Below are 20330 nucleotides of genomic sequence, written 5' to 3' on the forward strand. Positions count from 1 at the left end.
TGGCCTACTGACTCTATGCCAGCTCTCCAAGCAATCCCATCAGTTCAATTCCCCTATTTATTATGTAAACTCACCTACTGATTCTCATGCCACTCAACTGCACTAGGGGCAATTTAAGTTGCCAAGTAACCTACCAGCACATCTTTGCGGTGTTGGAAAAGCCCAGAGTGCCAAGAGGAACCCATGCAGTCGTAGTGAGTGAGCTCCACATGGACAGTACGTGACGTTAGGATAAAAACCCAGGTGACTGGGGCTGTGTGACAGCAGCACTAACTACTGCGCCACGTTAGCACTTGTGGGCCACGGATGGAAAAAGAGTAGGGTTGCAGGTTTCATAGGTTGGTAGATGGTGAGTGGTGTTAAACAAAGAGTTGCATGAGACTTAATGTATTTTTTGAGAAAATACCTATGGGAATCATCTTCATAATCAATAGTAGAGCATTGATTGTGAAGATGATTCCAGTGGGTATTGAACCATCAAAACATGGCTGTACTGTAGGAACTCATTGATCAATATGATTTTTTGTGTTTTGCCCTTTTTTCTAAAATTAAACCAGTTATTCATGCTACATATCTTTTTAAAAAGCCAACTTGCTCAAACAAAACTTGGTGATTCAACACAATCTGTCAGTATTAATGGTAACCGTTTGGTTTAGGACACACAAGCCAGTGTAACTCAGCCAAGGCTAGCCTTGGATACAGTTCATCTCAGAAGAAAATGTGTTGAATATTGTTTTAGCATTGGTATATTTGACTCACCTCTGGGCATGGATGTTACTTCTTCCTTTTTCAAGAGTTTCAGTGTCGTGAAGATCTCTGTCTTTGCACCCTTTCCTTCTTTGGAGAAAGGTCGAAAGACATTTGACTCACTACAAGTAGTAACTTCTATGACACCATCTTTGTAGCTCTGCACACATTCCAGCTGAGAATCCAGGATCTGTTGGTGAGACTAAAAGAGAACAAATAAAACAGATGCAGTCATCCCTTCTACTTTTTTCATACTCCAGTACCCTTGCTTTTAGAATAGTCATTTCTCTTTTAACCCCAAAATTATAAGGTGATTTAAGACGCCAGCAAAGATATTTTGCCAAGAGTTGGTTATAATTTGATGAATGGAAAGTTGATTAATTATATTACATTATTTCAGATAGTTTTTCTCTGCATTTTGGGATTCTCTTCAAAACTATATAGAAATAAATGTTTGTATATTATTCAATATTTTTTAACTATTTAATACTGTACGATAGGAAAAATATAGTGGTCTAGAACATGATCAGCTCATGTTAACAATCACTGTGTGGTAGACTGACAAATACTATTGTTAATGGCCTCCAAGGGAAAATTGATAATGTATGAAGTTTTACTTTCCTTTCTTAAGTTTCATCCTGGTATGGAGCGTGAAGGAAATTAGCTAAAGTGAGATTGTGAAACAGACCAGTAAGTAGATGGTAGAAACACACAAAGCACTGGAAGAGCTCAGCGGGTCAGGCAGCATCTATGGAGGGAAATGGACAGTCGACGTTTCAGGTCGAGATCCTTCATCTGGACTGAAAGAAAGAGGGAAGATGGCCAGTACGAAAAGGTGGAGGGAAGGAGTGGAACAAGAGACAGTAGAAGTTGACTGTACAGAGCAGAGGTTTGGTGATTGGTGGTAATCAAATCTGGGTGGGGACATGGGGGGCAGAAATCAGTGTTTGCGATTGGGTATTGGGGGTTGAAGGTCAAGAGATTGATGAACTGGGTGGGTGGTGTTCAGGCTGATCAGATAAGAATTGAGAGCTAGTGGTGTGTGCGATCTTGAGTTGTGGGAGTGGTGGGGTTGTAGTGTACCTGAAGGATAGTCAGGTTATTAAATTACTTCAAGAGAGCCTACTTCAATGACTCATGGAACCTGCTCAGGGAGGTCCCCTTTTAAGTCCTGTAGAAGCACACTGTACTGGCATGCCAAAAGCTTGCTTCTGAATGAGCAACTCCTACGATGCTGGATGGAACAACAAGAATCAAGGGTCTTCTGTGAATTCACAGCAAACATAAGTCAATCTTGGACAAAAATCTCAGACTTTACAAGTCCCCAATTTTCAATATACAGTAGTTTCTGTGACAAAAACACAGCACCAAGCAACAATTCCCATACAAAGGCTTTCATTTTTAAGATGATGGAAAGGGGTTGTGGGAATTGTGTCCATATATAGTGGATGATAATAAATCTCATGCTTACTGTAGGATCTGGTAGAACAACTGACTGCAGTGAAGTAACAGCCATACCACGTAGGGAACAACAGTTCAGGTCTTTGGACTTCACAAGAAGAGAACCTTGCACCTTATATGTAGATGGACACTTGCCCAAAATATCAACCTGTGTAAAACATTAAAAAGGAATTATAAATAGAAGCAGAATGATGTGTTAACTGAAAAGGACTTTATATTTTCCAGCTTGATGCTGAAAATAATTAAATTGATCCATCCTATTATTCATGATGTATCTCCCCAAAATTTGTGGTGAACTTACAGCAGCTTGATGGTGTTCTCTGGAACTCACTCATTGAACCTCCTCACTGCTCAAAACCTCATTGAGACCCATCCCTCAACCAAAATTTCAGCCTTACCTCTTATTTATTTTCTTTTCTAGCTGAACATTGGTTTCCCCATAAGGATTGACGAAGTAAGAGTGAAGAATTTTCTACTTGTTAAAGGCACAAAGGTATTGATGTTGTTGCTGCTGTTGACTCAGTTATGTGGGACTACTGTACATTTAGCTTCTTGCAGCAAACATGACTTCCCTATCCCTAATCCCAAAAATATTTAAGAAATAAAGATTGATTCAGATAATGTTTTTCACATTCTCTGGAAACCCCAAAACACTTGTAAGCCACCGAAGTAGTTTTGAAGGATGGTGGTCAGATTGAAATGTTGGAAATATGGCACTCACAACCAGCAAAGATAGACTCTTTTCAGTGAAGATGCTTGAGAGATAAATGTTAGCCAGGACACCATGGAGAACTCCCAAGTTCTTTTTTAGAGCAATGAAGTCTTATTGTTCAGACAGACAGATTATTTTAATTTCTTATCCTTGACAGTTCAGCACACCTTCAGTCCTGCATCTGTGAATGAGCCTGTATTTTGGTGCTCAGTTACTGGAATGAATCTTGATGCCTCTGACTCAGCTGCCAACTGCGACATTATTGACCTCTAAATTCACCTTGATCGTAATAACAAGCCAAAGGACAAAACAGGAATGCAACACAATTAATTTACTGACTTATTGAAGGATTTGATCACCGATAATGGAATCTTTCAAGTCATTGTTATTTTCCACTGGTAGTTAAATCAGAAACGACTTTCCTTTCATTACTTTGAATTTTAATGTGGCTTCCAGTCTAAATATCGGTTCTTAAGATGAGGACTATTAATATGAAGGCTCTTACCTCCTCGACAGTTTCCTTTTTATTCACTGTGTACGAATCTTGGAAAACACTGAGGATGCCGCGTTTAATGTTCAAAGACCAGGTTTCTTCACCCTCTGCAGGACAGATCTCAGGAATTATCCCATCTTGGAAAGAAAAATGAAGTGGATGTTTCTCAAGGGCAGCTCTGCAATAAAAGGCAATAATGCGAAGCCACGATGAATCATGTGATGTTTGTCTTGTTGATACATACGTATGATTGTATTCCCAATTCCTTAGAAACATACAAATTGCACTTCTCTGTTATTCAGGGGGTATATTTTTGCTAGTTTATATTCTTTCATTAATGGCACTCTTTAAGGTTACCCCACCCATCCACAGGTGTGTATTTTTATCTTGTTCTCGGTGGTGTAAGACACTGTCATTCACAGAATACTACTTTGGAACTTATCCTTTACAATGAGGGAGCATCAGTTGGTCATGTGATCCAGATATCCAAGAAAACAATTGCTCTATGTTGAATTTGGATCAAAACACAGCTGATAGTGTTTGCAACACAACAGGCTACGTCAAGGAAGCATATTATGCTTCAACATCAACAGGAATAACCGATTAAACCATTCAAACACAGATAAACTTTATCCAAGCTGACACTCTGGTGATAATGGTGCAAGCATACTATAACAGCTATGCTGCTCCCCAACTTCTTCACGTCCAATAGGTCATCCTCTTCCATCTGCTCAGTCATGAGGTAAATAAAAAAAAGATGCATATCAGCTGGAATGACATTATCTCACTTATTGCACAAACCCATTCCAATCAAGGCCCAATCCTCGAGACAGCAGCTCCCATTGAGGTGCACTGCTCCAGCAATTCCTCATCTCATAAAGGTAGGGGATCATACTCAAACTTCATACTTGAACTCCTGGTTACTTTGGGCAACTATGATGATTCTCCAAGAGTCCTGCTCCTTACACAACACACGTGCAAGTAAATAGCTCCCTTGATGTTTCACAAGAAAATGACATAGTTCCAATGCACCAAGCCATTTTAACAAGTGTTACACAATTTCCGATCCATCTTACCATACCTTTGCTCACTAGTTTGATCTTCTGCCAAATTGTATGGGCATTAGGAACTTGTGCAATAGTGCATTTGCACAATAGCCTGCCCTTCATTCAATGTGACAGTAAAGAATAAATCCAATCAAAGTGCTGTATTTTCAATCATTATGATTTGAAGTAAAATCAAAGTTTTCTGGAGATACATGGGAAGAATACATGGGAAGAGAAAGAGTTACTGTTTCAGAACAATAAAAGGCCAGTGACCTGAGACATTAAAGATTTCTCCCTCCACAGATGCTGCCTCATCCACCGAGTATTTTCAGCAGGATCTGTTCTTATTTCAGATTTCTAGAATCTTCAATTTTTTTGCCCCTCACCTAATATTGGATAAATTGGTGCTCTAATTCAAAGGAAGGTTATCTAAAACCACATGTAAATAAAATAACCTTGGATCCCATTTTCACTGTAATGACTTCCTAAAATTGAACAACTCTGGGGACACTACAAGGCAATACTGCCACAGCAAAGGTGACCACAGCAGATCATGGTCAAGGGAAGACCCTGCAAGGCACAGCATGGTGCTTTCAGTCCAACTGTCAAATTTCCACATCAATTTGAAACGTATAAACAAGCATAATCTGACAATTATTATCATACTGATTCAACAATTCCAGTTTAAAATCTGAGCTTTCAGTGTAACGTGGGTCGGTGAGTGACTAGTCTGTTTACATTGTTCCTGATTTGTTTCTCCATTGAAAAAACAAGCTTCAAACTCACTGTCACTTGGTTTACACCATCACTCACAGGCTGCAAAACTTATGACTTCGGACTCCGAATTTGGCACCCCACTACCAAACAGACAGGAAGAGTGTGGGGGCTTTGGAGAGGGTGCAGAACAGGTCTACCAGGATCCTTCCTGGATTAGAGGGTATGAGCTATAAGGAAAAGTTGGACAAACTTGGGTTGTTATCTCTGGCATGTCAGAGATTGAGGGGAGACCTGAAAGAAGTTTACAAAGTTATGAAAGGCATTGATAGGGTAGACAGACAGAATCTTTTTCCCAGGATAAAAATTTCAAGTACTAGAGGACATGTATTTAAGTTAGAGGGGGAAAGTTTAAAGGAAATATGGGGGCAGGTTTTTTTTACACACACAGAGTGGTAGGTGCCTGGAACGGGCTGCCAGGGGTGGTAGTGGGAGCAGATACAGCTGTGGCATTTAAGAGGCAGTTAGTTAGAGACATGAATATGTAGGGAAGGAAGGGGTATGGATCACATACAGGCAGAAGAGATTCAATTTAATTCGGCCGAGTTCGACACAGACATCGTGGGTCGAAGAGTCTACTCCTGTGCTGTACTGTTCTAGATTCTATGTTCAGTCAAAATTTCACTTTAATAAGCAGTAAGGTCTCTGCAGCCACCATCACAAATCCAATTGATCACTTCATAACCGAATGGCTTTAAAGAACCTGCAATAGATCTTCATTTCCCTGTTTGAACAACAAGTGGCAACATTACCTCTTTCCACAATCTTACTGCAACATTTGTAGAACAGTCAATTTCAACTAGCAAAGAATTATACGATCACTGTTTATTTGTTTTTTTTCCCAATTTGTAGTGGGCACAGAACAGTAATTTTAGTAGTCACTCTTTAATTTCCTCAATTAACTGAAATAGACAATTACATGGTGTCACTGCACTTAAATTCTGTGGCAATGTAAAAGGCTTGTGGGAAACCACCCAGTTTAGATAGTCGCTCTCCGTTAAGGCACTGCATGCCAGGCCAAGAAACTTTGTGCCAGTTGTCTCACACTAGAAGATATGATGGTCACACATTCTCTTGTTATGTTTGTCTTAAGAGGCTTTGAACTTCTAGTTCCTCTAATGAGTGCTTTTCACACAAGCCTGTCTCTATGTAAATGCCGTGCACTGCTAAAATCAAAATGTATTGTTTGGAAGAGAGTATACAGTCTTATTTATATTCTGCTGTGCTCTCTAAGTAAAGACAAATTAATGGTCTCCAAAAGAATCTTAGTGGATAGGACTGCCAAGTGTAAACCCAATTTACATACTTTCCACCAATGAACAGACTCAGCTAGGAAGATAAGAGTAGTAATCCAAATCAAGGATATCCTTGTTCAATAACCTGCTGTCAGGATTATTGTGAATCACTGAAAGAAGCAGCTTTAAAAAAACCCTCATACTTGATAAAAAGGATTTCAAGCCATGAAACTATTGTTTGCCCTTGTAACAGCCTTCTTGACTGCTATTGCAGTCAACAGTAGTCGCCCCTGATTTTGGGGAAAAAATGGAATTCTACCTTTAACCCAGCGGGAACTTGCAGAAAATGCTGGGGGAATTGTCCATGGTGAGGCCATGCTCAGTGCAAGGTCCTTGGGAGTAAAAAAAAGGGCATTGTGTGGAGTCTCTAAAACTAGTCCCGCACACAAAAGGAGAAAGAAGTTTTAAAGTTGACCAGATTAGAATCCAAGACTTAGCTGGAATTGTCAAAAATATATTTTTTTTAAACAATATCTGAACTTTAGTGTGTTGCCAAAACCAAATGTGACATGAAGATTTTTTTTTGGTTAAACAAAGTGAGTGGTTAGAATGCAATGCCAGGGAGAGTAATGGAAGTAGATCCAAGCACGTCATTCAAAGGGGAACTGAATGCATATGTGGAAAAAACTTGCAGGGTTATGGGGAGAGGGAGGGGAGTGGAATTTACTGGATTGCTTTTATATAGAGCTGGCACAGACTCAGCAGGCCGAGTGGCCTCCTTCCATGCTGTAATCTTCCTGTGAAATTTTTCAAAGATTGTTTAAACAAAATTAGCAAACTCAAGTAATCTTAAACCCTGAAGCATTTAAAAACTCCTTGGAAAAAACTTACATTATTAAGCCATTGGATATCTTAAAAAATCATGGCAAGGTTTAAGATTTTTTTAACAAATACCCTGTTTGAAAATCTTTTTTCAACTAATAAACTCCGAGCAGAAGTGAAATTTACTCTCTACTTTCTCACAGCCATTCCTTTCTGCTAAAACAAACAGAAGAGTCTAACAAAGGATCTTCAACCTAGACCATTAACTCTGATTTGCTTTCCATAGAAGCTGCCTGACCTGATGAGTGTTTCCAACATTTTCTGTTCTTATTATAAAAGAAAACCCCTTGTGCCTCTGTAAACCTAGGATTGTCAGCTGGGCAATTTATCCAAGTTCTTGCTCTCTCATTGGACTCTGGGTTGAGTCCAGTGTTGGAATGCAGTTCAGGATCACATCAGATCCCTGGCATCAACTTTGGGATTTCCAAATCCAAACAGAGATCCCCAAATTGCTGTCAGTTTTCCGAAAGACTGATAGCTTCACCATCATTCCTCCCACAGATTCCAATCCAATAATCGGCACCAGAATGAGTTTACAATTCACCAAAACCATTATTGTTCTATTGATATTAAGAACACTTATCAAGTCAATGTGGACTGTAATAATGTATTTAAATTAATCAATTGGCTTTGGATTTGCAACTAATTCCTGCAGCACCATTTTTCTTGCAATATTGTTGTAACTAGTATACTAATTAAATATGCCTGAAAGCATTCTCCATGCAGTTCTTTAGAAATGGAATTTGGTAATGGTTCAATATATGTGAGCCATGTATGTTTTTTTGTGGTTTGTAGGATAGTTGTGATATACCATTGGTGGCACAGCAGGTAATTTAGCACTGCTGCTAGCAGGCTCTCTAATACAGAAAAAGAATTGGGAGCAGTAATATTTGATATACAATCATTAGAGTGCAAAATAACTTGAAAATCATCCTTGGCCAGTCTACCAATTCCCTTTATGGCCAGTTATATAACAGTGTAAAGACTGTTGTTTTAGCCAAGGTACAGGACCAAGATGAGAATGAAATACAAAGAAGTGAGAAAATTAAAAAGGTTAACGAGTGAAGTTTCACTTGTATTTCAAATAGCACTGAGTAAAGCAGGACAGCAGTAATGATCTTCGATATCACAGTCCCGGTAATGATTCAGTTAACGTCCATAAAGCCAGTTACTGAGGTAATGCTGCGTAACATGCACTTTGTTCGCTAATCAGACAATAGCTGAGGGACTCCATTGAAGTTGCATCAATGAAGATGCAAGTTGGACACAGCAGTTGTAGGGAATGAGAGAAACAGACACATTCAGACCAAACATGAATGACAGACACACTCGCTTAGCGTAAAGAATGGAACTCCTGGACACGGGTTTCGTTACAGATTTTCCCCAGTCCAGCTTGTTCAATGTTCTACAGCATGGAAACCAGACCAAGATGAACAACTTACCATTCCAGAGAACAGCCATGAAAATTTCACTGAAACAAAGAGTTAGCAAATAGATCTTATATACTAAAAGTACTTCTGGTGTTACTTTCACAACGTTAGCTCTGATACGTGAGCATATTGGACCTAGACTGCCACCTCATTTTAATCTTCAGCAAAATATGCCATAATCATAATGGCAGTGACTTCAACAATAGCCTTTTTAAAGTCAAAGAATTATCCTTACTGTTAACATTTTGCTGTTTGTGCTACCCATTTTCATTGATTTGGTTTGTTATTTTCATTTCAATAGTGATTAGTGACTGCTCCATGACATCATCTGGGAAACAGTCTAGGAGGAGTTTCCATGCTTGACAGCGTGTGGGAACTGAACTAAAATCAGGCAAATTTGCATAATTTGCAGAGGGTTTTTCAGTCCTCTTGTCATTATAACTGTGTATTTTCATTTATCTCCTTCATAGCAGCAAGCTCTGTGACTCTCCTCACCCATGACCACCAGTGGGAATAGAAAACAGAGAAAGTTTGAAGACAAGATTCTTTCTTTAAATGAGTAAAGGAAAGTCACAAAAAGAATAGTAACTGTACATGTGATTTTTTTTCTCTCTTTAAATATATTAAACTTTCTGTCTGAATACATTAAAATTGGTTCCTGCTGTAATTTCAATAGAAGGTATCATCCCAAAGCAAAAACTAAAATTCTTATAAAAATATTTTATATTAATGAATGTCTACTTGTTTTTGAAACACAAAACTTTCAGATTGAATTTAGATTTTCACTAAACATCTTTCATAATCCATTTTTACCCAATTCCAGATGGCCACAAGGTTTATTTAATGTTAAGGCTGTGTGGAAACCAATGAGCTGCCTGAATTTAAACTTGGAACAACTCTGGAAATTATAGATTAGTTACACAGTTGGTCCTTTCCAGCTTCAATATACTGGGACAGAGCTGCATAAGCATTTTACAGAAGTTGAGGTTTGTCCAATTCTAATGCATATTAGAGGGCACGGTGAGGTGTTTGGAGATAATACAAAGATTGGCTGAATGGTTGACAGTGAAGAGGAAATCTTTAGACTGCAGGTGGTCTGGTCAGTAGGGCAGAAAAATGGCAACTTAATCCAGAGAAGTGTGAGGTAATGCATTTGGAGAGGTGCAAATGGGCTATGCAATATACAATAAATGGCAGAATATTGACTGGTGCGGAGAAACTAAGGGAATTGAATTGTACATCTACAGATCCTTAAAATAATAGCACTGGTCAATAAGTTGGTTAAAAAGGCATGCAGGATGATTTCTTTTAGTAGCTCTGGCTATAAGAGCAGGGAGGTTATGTTTTGATTGTATAGAATACTAGTTAGACCACAGCTTGAGTACAGCAGACAGTCACATACAAGAGGAAAGATGTTATAGCACCAGAGAGCAAATTTTCAAAGACATTTCCCGGACTGGAAAATTGTAGCTATGAGGAAAGGATAACATAGGGTTGTTTTCTTTGGAACAGAAGAGGCTGAGGGTAAATTTAATTGCGGTATATAAAATTATAAAGGGACTAGGTAAAGCAAATGGGAGAGACCCATTTATCTCGGAAGATGTGTAAAAAGCAAAACAGGCAAACATTTGAAGTAATCCGCAGAAGGATTAGAGAGGAGATGAAATTCTTTTTGCTAGAGAAGGTGATAGTGGTCTGGAACTCACTGTTTGAACAGGTGGCAGAGGCAGGAATCCTCATCACATTTAACCTGTACTTGGATGTGGACTTAGTCCTGGGAGGTGGAGTAATGCTGGATAGTTCTTTCTTGACTGTCAGAGAGAGGATGGGCTGAGTGGCCTCCTTCTGAGTCACAAACATTCTGTGATGCTGTGAAGGAGTGTGCAAATAAACACCAGTGCTGGAGATGGAGAGAATATGTAGAAGGAAAAATGTACAGAAAAAGTATTTAATCTGCAGAAAAAATCTTGAACAATACTCAAATTGGAACCAAGTCATTTACAGTCATGAGGCACTTTTCCCCTCTCCCCTCCCCTCCCTCCCATACACGGTAGTGGAAATCTGGAATTTTCTTCCCCAAAGGACTGAATGCAGGGGCAACTGAAACTTTCAAGTCCGAGGATATTTGTTGGGCAAAAATGCCAAGGGATTTGGAACAAAAGACCATACATGGAGCTTTGTATAGACACACTCACTCTTCTAAGTACCCATTAGATGAAGGACAATTTGCAGTGCTGGTTAACCAGGAGGGTGCTCAAAGCAGCCCAGTTCATAAATTCCAAAAAAAAAATCAAGAAAGACATAATTAAAAGCCAAGTAGCAGAAAAAACAAATCGTCATTTAGCTTTGCACTGCTTGCAATATCTGAAATGGGCTGTCAGGTTTAAACTGCAAGTCTTAACAATTAAGAAATGAACACAGCCCACCTGGTAATAGAAATTAAAAGTAGGTTTGAACTGTACCCCACCAGTAGGTTGAGGTTTGCATGTCAAGGAGGTGCAAAGGGCAAAATGGAGAGAGGCCAAGGGATGGAAAGGAAGGATTAGAGCATCAGCCACCAAGGGAGTTTGAGTGATTGAAACCTCAGGATGGGAGAAGCGGTGGAAGAAAGTTAGGTACAAGATATGGTGATGGAGAGTGGGAAAGATGGGGAAGAAGTTGAAATTAGGGTCATAATTTGGCTGGGATATGGTGGAAAGGAGCCTGTAAGGAAGCCCCATAAGGATGTGCAACTACTTAATTTGAAGGGGAACTACCTGCAGGTGTACCCAAAGCTAAAATTCATGGGCTCAGAGATAGTCAATCGGGTCCTCTTATTATCAAAGTACGTTCATTGTGAAAGTTTGATTCTGCATGAGCATCCTAGACAGCTCCAGGGAACATGGCTGTCTGTCTGGAGATGCACATTCTCCCTGTGACAGCATGGGTTTCCACCTAGTCCTCTGGTTTTCTCCCACATCCCAAAGGTGTATTGGTAGGTTAATTCACGACAGTAAAAAAATTACTCCTTGGTGCAGGTAAATGACAAACAAAAATTTAAAGGGGAGTTGATGGGCATGTGAGAGAATAAACTACAAGGAAATAAGGAGAGGGGAATGGGACTGATAGCTCTGTAGTTTTAGCTTTAACTTTAGTGTTGGGTACACCTGCAGGTAGTTCCCCTTTAAGTTAAGTATTTGCACACCTCTAAGGGGCTTCCTCACAGGCTCCATTTACTCTTTTGGGAACCACTATGGACCTGACGTACTGAATATTTTCATCTGTGTCTTCATAAGTACACCATCTGGAAGTCGCATTCAAATAAATGTTCTGTGCCTCTGTACATTTATGCATCATAAGAGGCATAGATCGAGTGGACATTCAGAGATTTTTTCCCAGGGCAACAATAGCTAACATGAAGGGCATAATTTTAAGGTGATTGAAGGAAGGTATGTTGGGGTAAGTATTTTTATACAGAGAGTGGTGGGTGCATAGAACGTACTGCCGGCAGAGGTTGTGGGGGCAGATACATTAGGGACATTTAAGAGACTCTTAGATAGCCAAATGAATGATAGAGAAATGGAGGGCTACATGGAAGGAAAGGGTTAGATAGATCTTAGAGCAGGATAAAATGTTGGCACAACATTGTGGGCCAAAGAGCTGTGCTGTAATGTTCTATGTTCATACACACAAGGGCCCAAAGCAGTTCAGTAAACTTTGCATGATAAAGGAGTAAGTATTGCAATCAATTTTTCAGTAAAATTCTAATATATAGCACAAATAAATGTTATACCAAACAATAAGGTTTCTTAGGCTATGAATTTTAGCAGCCCTAAGGATCTTCAGAACGAAGAGGCTTCTGTTTCTCCACAAATGCTTTTTTTCCCCAAACTTGTTTTTCATAGACATTCCACTAATGGGCTTGACGTGTGTAGCTTGAGAATTATTTCAACAAAGGAGATTGTCCAGAGAAATAATTAAAAGAATTAACAGTCTTTTCAGTGAGGGAAAATAATTTCAACAAATATTTTTGTTGCCATGAGAATCAGTGAAGCTGATTTGGGGATAGGGGTTGCTCGTTTGATTGTAGCAACTTCACTAGGATTGTACCTGACACTGAGTCCACTGGAGTTTGTAGCATCAGTGAAGGTGCATCACAAGTGTACTCCTCAATGGGCACCAGCAAAATTCCCAAATTCCAAACATCACAGCTTTTGGCTATTGACTGCCAGTTTATTCCTCTTCTTCCAGCAGACCAACAATAATAAAAATAAAATCCCAAAAAAATCCCAAACCCTTTTAAGAAGCCTCCATTGATCCTTCAAAAGAGTTGCCAGTAAAGCCAGTCAGCACCTCACACAAGCAGGTTGGATATGTTTGACGTCAGTTTATGTAGCTTTGCCTGTTCCGGACAGGCACTCCAAACATCTAGGTTACCTAAAATAGTATGATGTCCAGTGCAATTCAGATTTTTGAACAGAAGAGGATTGAAATGTTACCACCCATCCCAACAGTCTACAATGCACCTGAACCCACAGTCACAGTTGTGGATGTAAGATCAGTCTTCTGGAGAGTGAACCTGTGGAAAACATCTGGCCCGGATGGTGTCCCTGGCCGTGTCCTTAGATCCTGTGCAGACTAGCTGACGGGGGTATTTGCAGACATTTGTAACCTCCCCCTGCTTCAATCTGAGTTTCCCACCTGCTTTAAGAAGACCACTGTCATCCCAGCCAGTACCTAAGAAAATCAATGTGTCTTAATGACTACCACCCAGTGGCTCTGACATCCACCATCATGAAGTGCTTTGAGAGACTGGTCATGGTACGCATTAACTCCAGCCTCCCAGACAACCTTGATTCACTGCAATTCGCCTACCAACTAAACAGGTCTATGGCGGACGCCATCTCCCTAGCCCTATGCTCAACTCTGGAGCATCTGGACAGTAAAGACACCTACGTTAGACTATCGTTTAATACTATAATTCAAAGCAAATTCATCTCCAAACTCCGAGAGCTGTGACTCAACACCTCCCTTTGCAACTGGATCCTTGACTTCCCGACCAACAGACCACAATCAGTGAGGATAGGCAGCAACACCTCCAGCATGATTATTCTCAACACTAGTGCCCCTGGACCATATCTCAAATAACGATGAGTCAGAGTACAAGAAGGAGATAGAGAGCCTAGTGACATGGTGTCATGACAACAACCTTTCCCTCAATGTCATCAAAACAAAAGAGCTGGTCATTGACTTCAGGAAGGGAAGTGGTGCACATGCTTCTGTCTACATCAATGGCGCTGAAGTCAAGCAGGTTGAGAGCTTCAAGTTCCTAGGAGTGAACATAACCAGTAGCCTGTCCTGGTTCCACCACGTAGACACTACAGCATTGAAAGCTCACCAGTGCCTCTACTTCCTCAGAAGGCTAAAGAAATTTGACATGTGCCCTTTGACCCTCACCAATTTTTATTGATGCACCATAGAAAGCATCCTATCTGGATGTTTCACAGCTTGGTATGGCAACTGCCCTGCCTGTGACCACAAGAAACTGCAGAGAACTATGGACACAGCTCAGCACATCATGGAAGCCAGCCTCCCTTTCATGAACTCTATCCACACTTCTTGCTGCCTCGGTAAAGCAGCGAGCATAATCAAAGACACCAGCCGCTCCAAACATTTTCTCTTCTCCCCCCTCCCATTGGGCAGAAGATAGGAAAGCCTGAAATCGCATACCACCAGGCTCAAGGACAGCTTCTATTCTGCTGTTATAAGACTATTGAACAGTTCCCTTGTACAATAAGATGGACTCTTGACCTCACAATCCACCTTGTTATGCCCTTACACTTTATTGTCTACCTGCTCTGCACTTTCTCTGTAGCTGTTCCACTTTATTCTGCATTCTGTTATTGTTTTACCCTGTACTACCTCAATGCACTGTGTAATGAATTGATCTGTATGAACAATATGCAATACAAGTTTTTCACTGTACCTCGGTACATGTGACAATAATAAACCAATTTACCTATGTATCATTGGCTCATGAAGTGAAACTCTAACATCAATTCTCATGAAAAATTAGTGCCAGATTTCTCTCCATTACATCCATGTCCTGGACCATTTCTCTACCATTCCAGCTAACTCCCTTAGGGGTTAAAGTCTGCCCAAACAGGTTTCTAAATTTGACCCACAGGCTCAGAATTCTGTTAGCAATTCCTTCATAAATATGATATTTATCCTGCCCTAACTGGGCCAAAAAAAAAAGTCAATGCTCTGAAGGACAAACCCAGATGGTAACTTTCCTAATCACAATGTATATCCTCTTTCATACATTCCTCCTTTACACAAAATTTTTGAAGAATACCATATTTATTTTGCTCACAACTTGATCAAATCTCTATTACAGTTGTCGGCTTAGTTAAATTTATTTCATTTTTTAAAAAATATTTTCTTGACATTAGTAAAGGGAAAAAAAAATCTATCAAGGGTCCTGAATTAGGATTCCTTCCATATTTGTCTGTAAATGATTATATGCAACTTGAAGGAACGATATATTGAGGTACACAGAAGGCTAAATGATGGCTTTTATTTTGCATTGGCTAATGTTGCCATGCATTTTACAATTGTAATGACACCAAATCTCTCAACAGAATTTTAATTGAACTACTAAAGTAACAACATCTTTGGGATTTCCTTGCATGTTTGACTTAATGCGGAGAAACTTGAAGTTGCTGTCTGAGATCCTGTGCTCTTCCACAGACTGGACTGCTTTGCAGTCTATAATCTATTATAATCAAGGGAAACCTGTGATTTAATGAAAATTTCAGGTAACTGTGAACTACTCACATTAATACAACCTCAAGATGATATGCATTGATGCACCAGGTGCAACCGAGTTTTTTAATGATATGCTGAGATAAAAACAGCTTAGAAAACTCTCTTGTCTTAGGAACTAGCTTTATGGATATAATTTATGACTGCAATTTCCCTCAGTTGACATGTCAAAATAAAATTTAAATCTTTAGATTTATGATGTATCAGCTTTTACCTGAACCTTACATGCGATGTTGCAATCTTTATTGAGTGCTCTGTAAAATTAGCTATTTTTTCTCTCATTCCTGACTTTCCGCATTTGAAAATTATTAAATGCGATTGGCAGCTCAGTTAGTCAGAAGATATCATTAATGCTAGACTCCAGGGAGCCTGGTGAACTAATATCCAACAGCAACTGTTGTTGCAAAAAGGAAATCACAAGATATTTGTGGATATTATTCCCTGCAGTCACTGTCTTCACTACTGACAAATCCCGGTTGGAACAATCTAGTGAAGTCTCCCAAGGTAAATCCTCCGTAAGGCTATCACCACAATCCCCAGAAGGTTGAGTTCTTACGCTGCTCCCTGGGGAGACTAAACTTTTCCAGCAAGCTTTGCATTGTTTAGCATTTTTGATCACTGTCCAGAAATTGTTCCTGTGGACAACAGGAAGCAGAAGCAACTAGATATAAAAATTGATAATAAAATATTAAAATTCAACTTAAGTGTATCCAAAATATTAAAATCAGCCTTTTTGACTGCCACTGTCAACTCACTGCACAATTTTTATTCGCAACAGACAGAGCACTCACTTTAGAAACATGATACACCACTTACAACCTGCCTGTACAACATCTCTATCTGGCCTGCCTCAGAATTACAATTGTTTGCAAGCATTTTGTGATATCTGACACGAAAATGCTAATTTCGCTCAGGAGTAGACCTCTGACCTTGTCTGGCTGACATATCCTCCCCCCTCCCAACCTCCTTGCTCCAGACCATCCTGCCCTCTGCCCCTGTTGCTATGACAATGGCTCTGACCTATCACTTTGGGCCCAATGCATCACATGATTTCAACAAACCAAACCTCTTTTTAAAAAAAATCCTTGTTCAGCTGTGGTTCATTGACTCCATGTGGGTGGGGTTCTTAGACTGCCCCATGATCCTTAATCATGTAAGTCCAGGGCACAGCAGCCATTATTGTGCCTTTAGCCTTTATTGCACCAATCTCTTAATTTAATTATGGTTTGTGGTGTACCTCAGATTCTACTGATATACAAAAGATTTGTATGTAATGTATACCAGATGTTAAAGAAAACTGCTGCATTCTTATCACAGGCATGGACAGTAGGCTCTGCGTATCAAGGTAACAGGTCCCAATTTGTGAAATATGATAGAAAAACTGGTGAAGATTGTGGAATCCATTTAGCAAGTTGATTATTTTTATTCTATCGCTCTTTACAGTAATAGAATAGGTCCGATATAGCTACTTAAAGCCTTAGAACTATAGATGTAGGAGAAACGGGAGGTCAGCAATGAGCATTAGGTGTGGAAGTGACAAAGTCAGGCTGAGGGCTTTAGCAATAGAAAGGCTGAGATGGGGGACAGGGTACACATTGGACATGACAATTAAAGGTTGCAGACATTTGGAATTGAAATGCAGATGGGTGCTTGATGGTCGGTCTGGACTCAGTGGGCCTAAAGGCCTGTTTCCATACTCCGTGAATCTACGACTCTATGACAGATGAACACGTTATAATTGAAGGATGAAAGAGGCCTGACTGACTGGTCCTACATTACATAAGAGTGGAAAAAGGCAATCTTTTTATGGAGTGTCTGAAGCTCAGTTCAGCGTGGAATAATATACCAGGGTTGTGAGTGTCTGGTTCAGCTTGAGACAGTGGTCAGAAAAGGGAGTGGAATTCATGGCAAGGCTACCGCACTTGTGCCAGGAGCTGGGTGATTGCAGCTCTTCCGAGTCTAGACACACATCAAGAAATGCTGTATCATCAGTGGAGTGGTTTAACTTGGAAACTCTGAACAGTAACAAGGCTGTTAAACTCTGGCGTGTGAATTTGAAAACATAACTAAATATATTAGTAACTAGATAGGTATGGTTAGAATAAATAAGCACGCTTCAGGTAACTGGCCCTTGGAAATGATCACTATTGTCAATTTGGTCCTCCGACAAAGTACACCTTTGCTTCAGAAATACAACAGAAACTCCACTTCAGAAATACAACAGAAACTCCAAATCCTGCCATTCAGCGGCTCAGCTGTGTTTTTTTTGCCCATTCTCACAAGATCATAACGATGACAACACAGGTCTTAAGATCATCATAGACATGCCAGTTTCGTTGAAGTTACCATCCAATACCACCCTTTCAAAGTCTCCTTTTCACAAATATATCCAGATACCTTTTAAATAAATGGCTATGTTCATGCCTCCATACAAGTTATAACAAGCTGTGTAAAGAATGAATTTAACTTTTTATTTCAAACTTCTAATGCAGTCTGTGGTCTCCTGATGCTGTTTTCCAACTAAACCAACTGAGCATAAACTATTACCAGAGGGAACAACTGGGGTGGAAAATGCCACACATGCAAAGAGTTCAATTTTTCCTAGAGCTTCAAGTTCTGTCCCATATCATCCAGCCACAATATTGCTCCTAAAATGTCTACACACAGGAAACCCATTTCCAATAGGATTCCCACAGTGTGCAGGAAAATTACTTCTCAGGGCCAGATCAGACAATAGACTTATTAGTAGCAATTGGATGGATGGATGATATGGAATTAAACTTTGAAGAGAAAGTATCACAACAGTACTGACATATCTTTTTCCAAGTTTCATAAGATAATTTGTGAATCATTTAGTTAGAACAGCAATGCACCAGATCCATCTTCTACTTAATTTAAGGAGGAAGATTCTGGAAAATTAATAGAGTTTAGGTTTTAATTGCACCCACAGCTTCAATATGAGCAGAAGTTTAGTTATCTTGAATTACACTATTAAAAGTTGCTGTGATGTTACTAGTCTAGGCAGTCTAGTCTCACATAAACCAACAACGTCCTGTATTTAATCTCTCTCTCAGCACTTGATATCTTAAACCAAGATATCATACCACTCAAATGCCATCCAAAAACGACTAATGGGCATATGCCTCAAACCTACCTTCATACGTGTGAGTAATTTTAAAAGGCCAACAATTAAAACTAATGCAGTGATGACTATTAATAGTCCACATACCCAAGCTGCGATGGTTGTTGAATTAGATCTCCACTGGGCGTTACTAACATCAGTGCCGTATTTGAAACAAATCCAGATTACCCGTCCATTAAGATAAATTTTAGTGAAAACATTTCCAAATTGCCATTTATTTACAGCTGCAAATGTTAGTAGAGTTATTGGATGAACTAAATTAAAAGAATATCTAGCAAATGCAAGATAATTGATAAATTTCAGCTGAGTTGCCAGGACTCAATGTTAAGTGTTAGAAGCAAGAGAGTGGGACTTCCGTAAGGTAGGATGGAGTCTAGGCTAAAGCTACTAGGTAGTACCAGAACTTTTATTTAAATGTTGCTGAATTTAAAGTTTAAATTTAGAGTTGATTTCCTTTGGTTTAGTCACTCAATATGAGGAATTTCATTAGAGACTTAATCTAATGCTTTAATCTAATGCCACTGTTGTTGGCAGAATCTCAGGTGCTGATGTGGAGGCGTACAGGAGTGAGATAGCTGGCTGGCTGAGTGGTATCACAACAACAACCTCACACTCAACATCAGCAAGACCAAGGAGTTGATAGTGGACTTCAGGAAGGGGAAGTCAGGAGAACACACACCAGTCTTCACTGAGGGGTCAGTGGTGGGAAAGAGTGAGCAGCTTCAAGTTCCTGGATGTCAACATCTCAGAGGATCTATCTGGGCCTGACACATTGATACAATCACAAAGAAGGCACACCAGCATTTCATTAGGAGTTTGAGGAGATTTGGTATGCTACCAAGGACTCTTGCAAATTTCTACAGATGTACAGTGGAGAGCATTCTGACTGGCTGCATCACCACCTGTATGGTGGCTCCAATGTGCATGATCGAATGAGACTGCAGAGGATTGCAGACTTAGCCAGCTCTATCAGGGGTACAACCCTCCCCGCCATCAAGGGACACCTTCAAGAGGTGATACCTCAAGAATGCAGTATCCATCATTAAGGACCCTCACCTCCTGGACATGCCCTCTTTCACATTATTTATTTATTTATTTTAACGTGTGATTTTGTGTCTTGCACTGTACTGCTGCTGCAAAATAACAAATTTCACAACGTATGTCAGTGATAATACCTGATTCAGATTCTGATTAAAGATGAATTAATTAGAGATCATTATAGGCAATTAGTTGATAGCTCTTGTTGTCATCGGCTGATATTTCTGCAATGATTAGTAATTGTGTAAATTAACACAGTACGGAGCAACTGGACCTCAAAACAGCAAATTTCACAATTTAAGTTTGTGATAATAAACCTGATTCTGAATTTAAAAGGCACATACTAAAGGTTCAGAAAAGCAGAAGAACTGTGAAAATTGAGGTCAAGAAGAAACAGATGAGATAGTGGAATCAGCAAATATATGAGGATAAATGTAAGGTAATATTCTGAAAGAAGTACACCCAATATTAAAAGGTGTGAATGAAAAGGGAGTCCTTAAGGCTGAGATACTATTGGAAGCGTGACTGGATATAGCCAGTGAAAAGGTCAATAGAATTTTTGG

General features: G+C 39.6%; 1 protein-coding gene across 1 annotated transcript in view; it reads right to left on the reverse strand.

Annotated features, from left to right (window-relative positions):
• The window catches only part of LOC127573285 (apolipophorins-like), a 159983-nt gene that overhangs the window by 122974 nt on the left and 16679 nt on the right, over positions 1-20330 (reverse strand). The window contains exons 4-6 of the mRNA XM_052021337.1: positions 3426-3591; positions 2219-2356; positions 760-949 (exon numbers count right to left, since the gene is read on the reverse strand). Of these exons, the coding sequence (XP_051877297.1) occupies positions 760-949; positions 2219-2356; positions 3426-3591 (494 nt within the window). The remainder of the gene's footprint in view (positions 1-759; positions 950-2218; positions 2357-3425; positions 3592-20330) is intronic.

This window comes from Pristis pectinata, chromosome 8 (assembly GCF_009764475.1).
Source record: "Pristis pectinata isolate sPriPec2 chromosome 8, sPriPec2.1.pri, whole genome shotgun sequence".
NCBI classification, from domain to species: Eukaryota; Metazoa; Chordata; class Chondrichthyes; order Rhinopristiformes; family Pristidae; genus Pristis; species Pristis pectinata.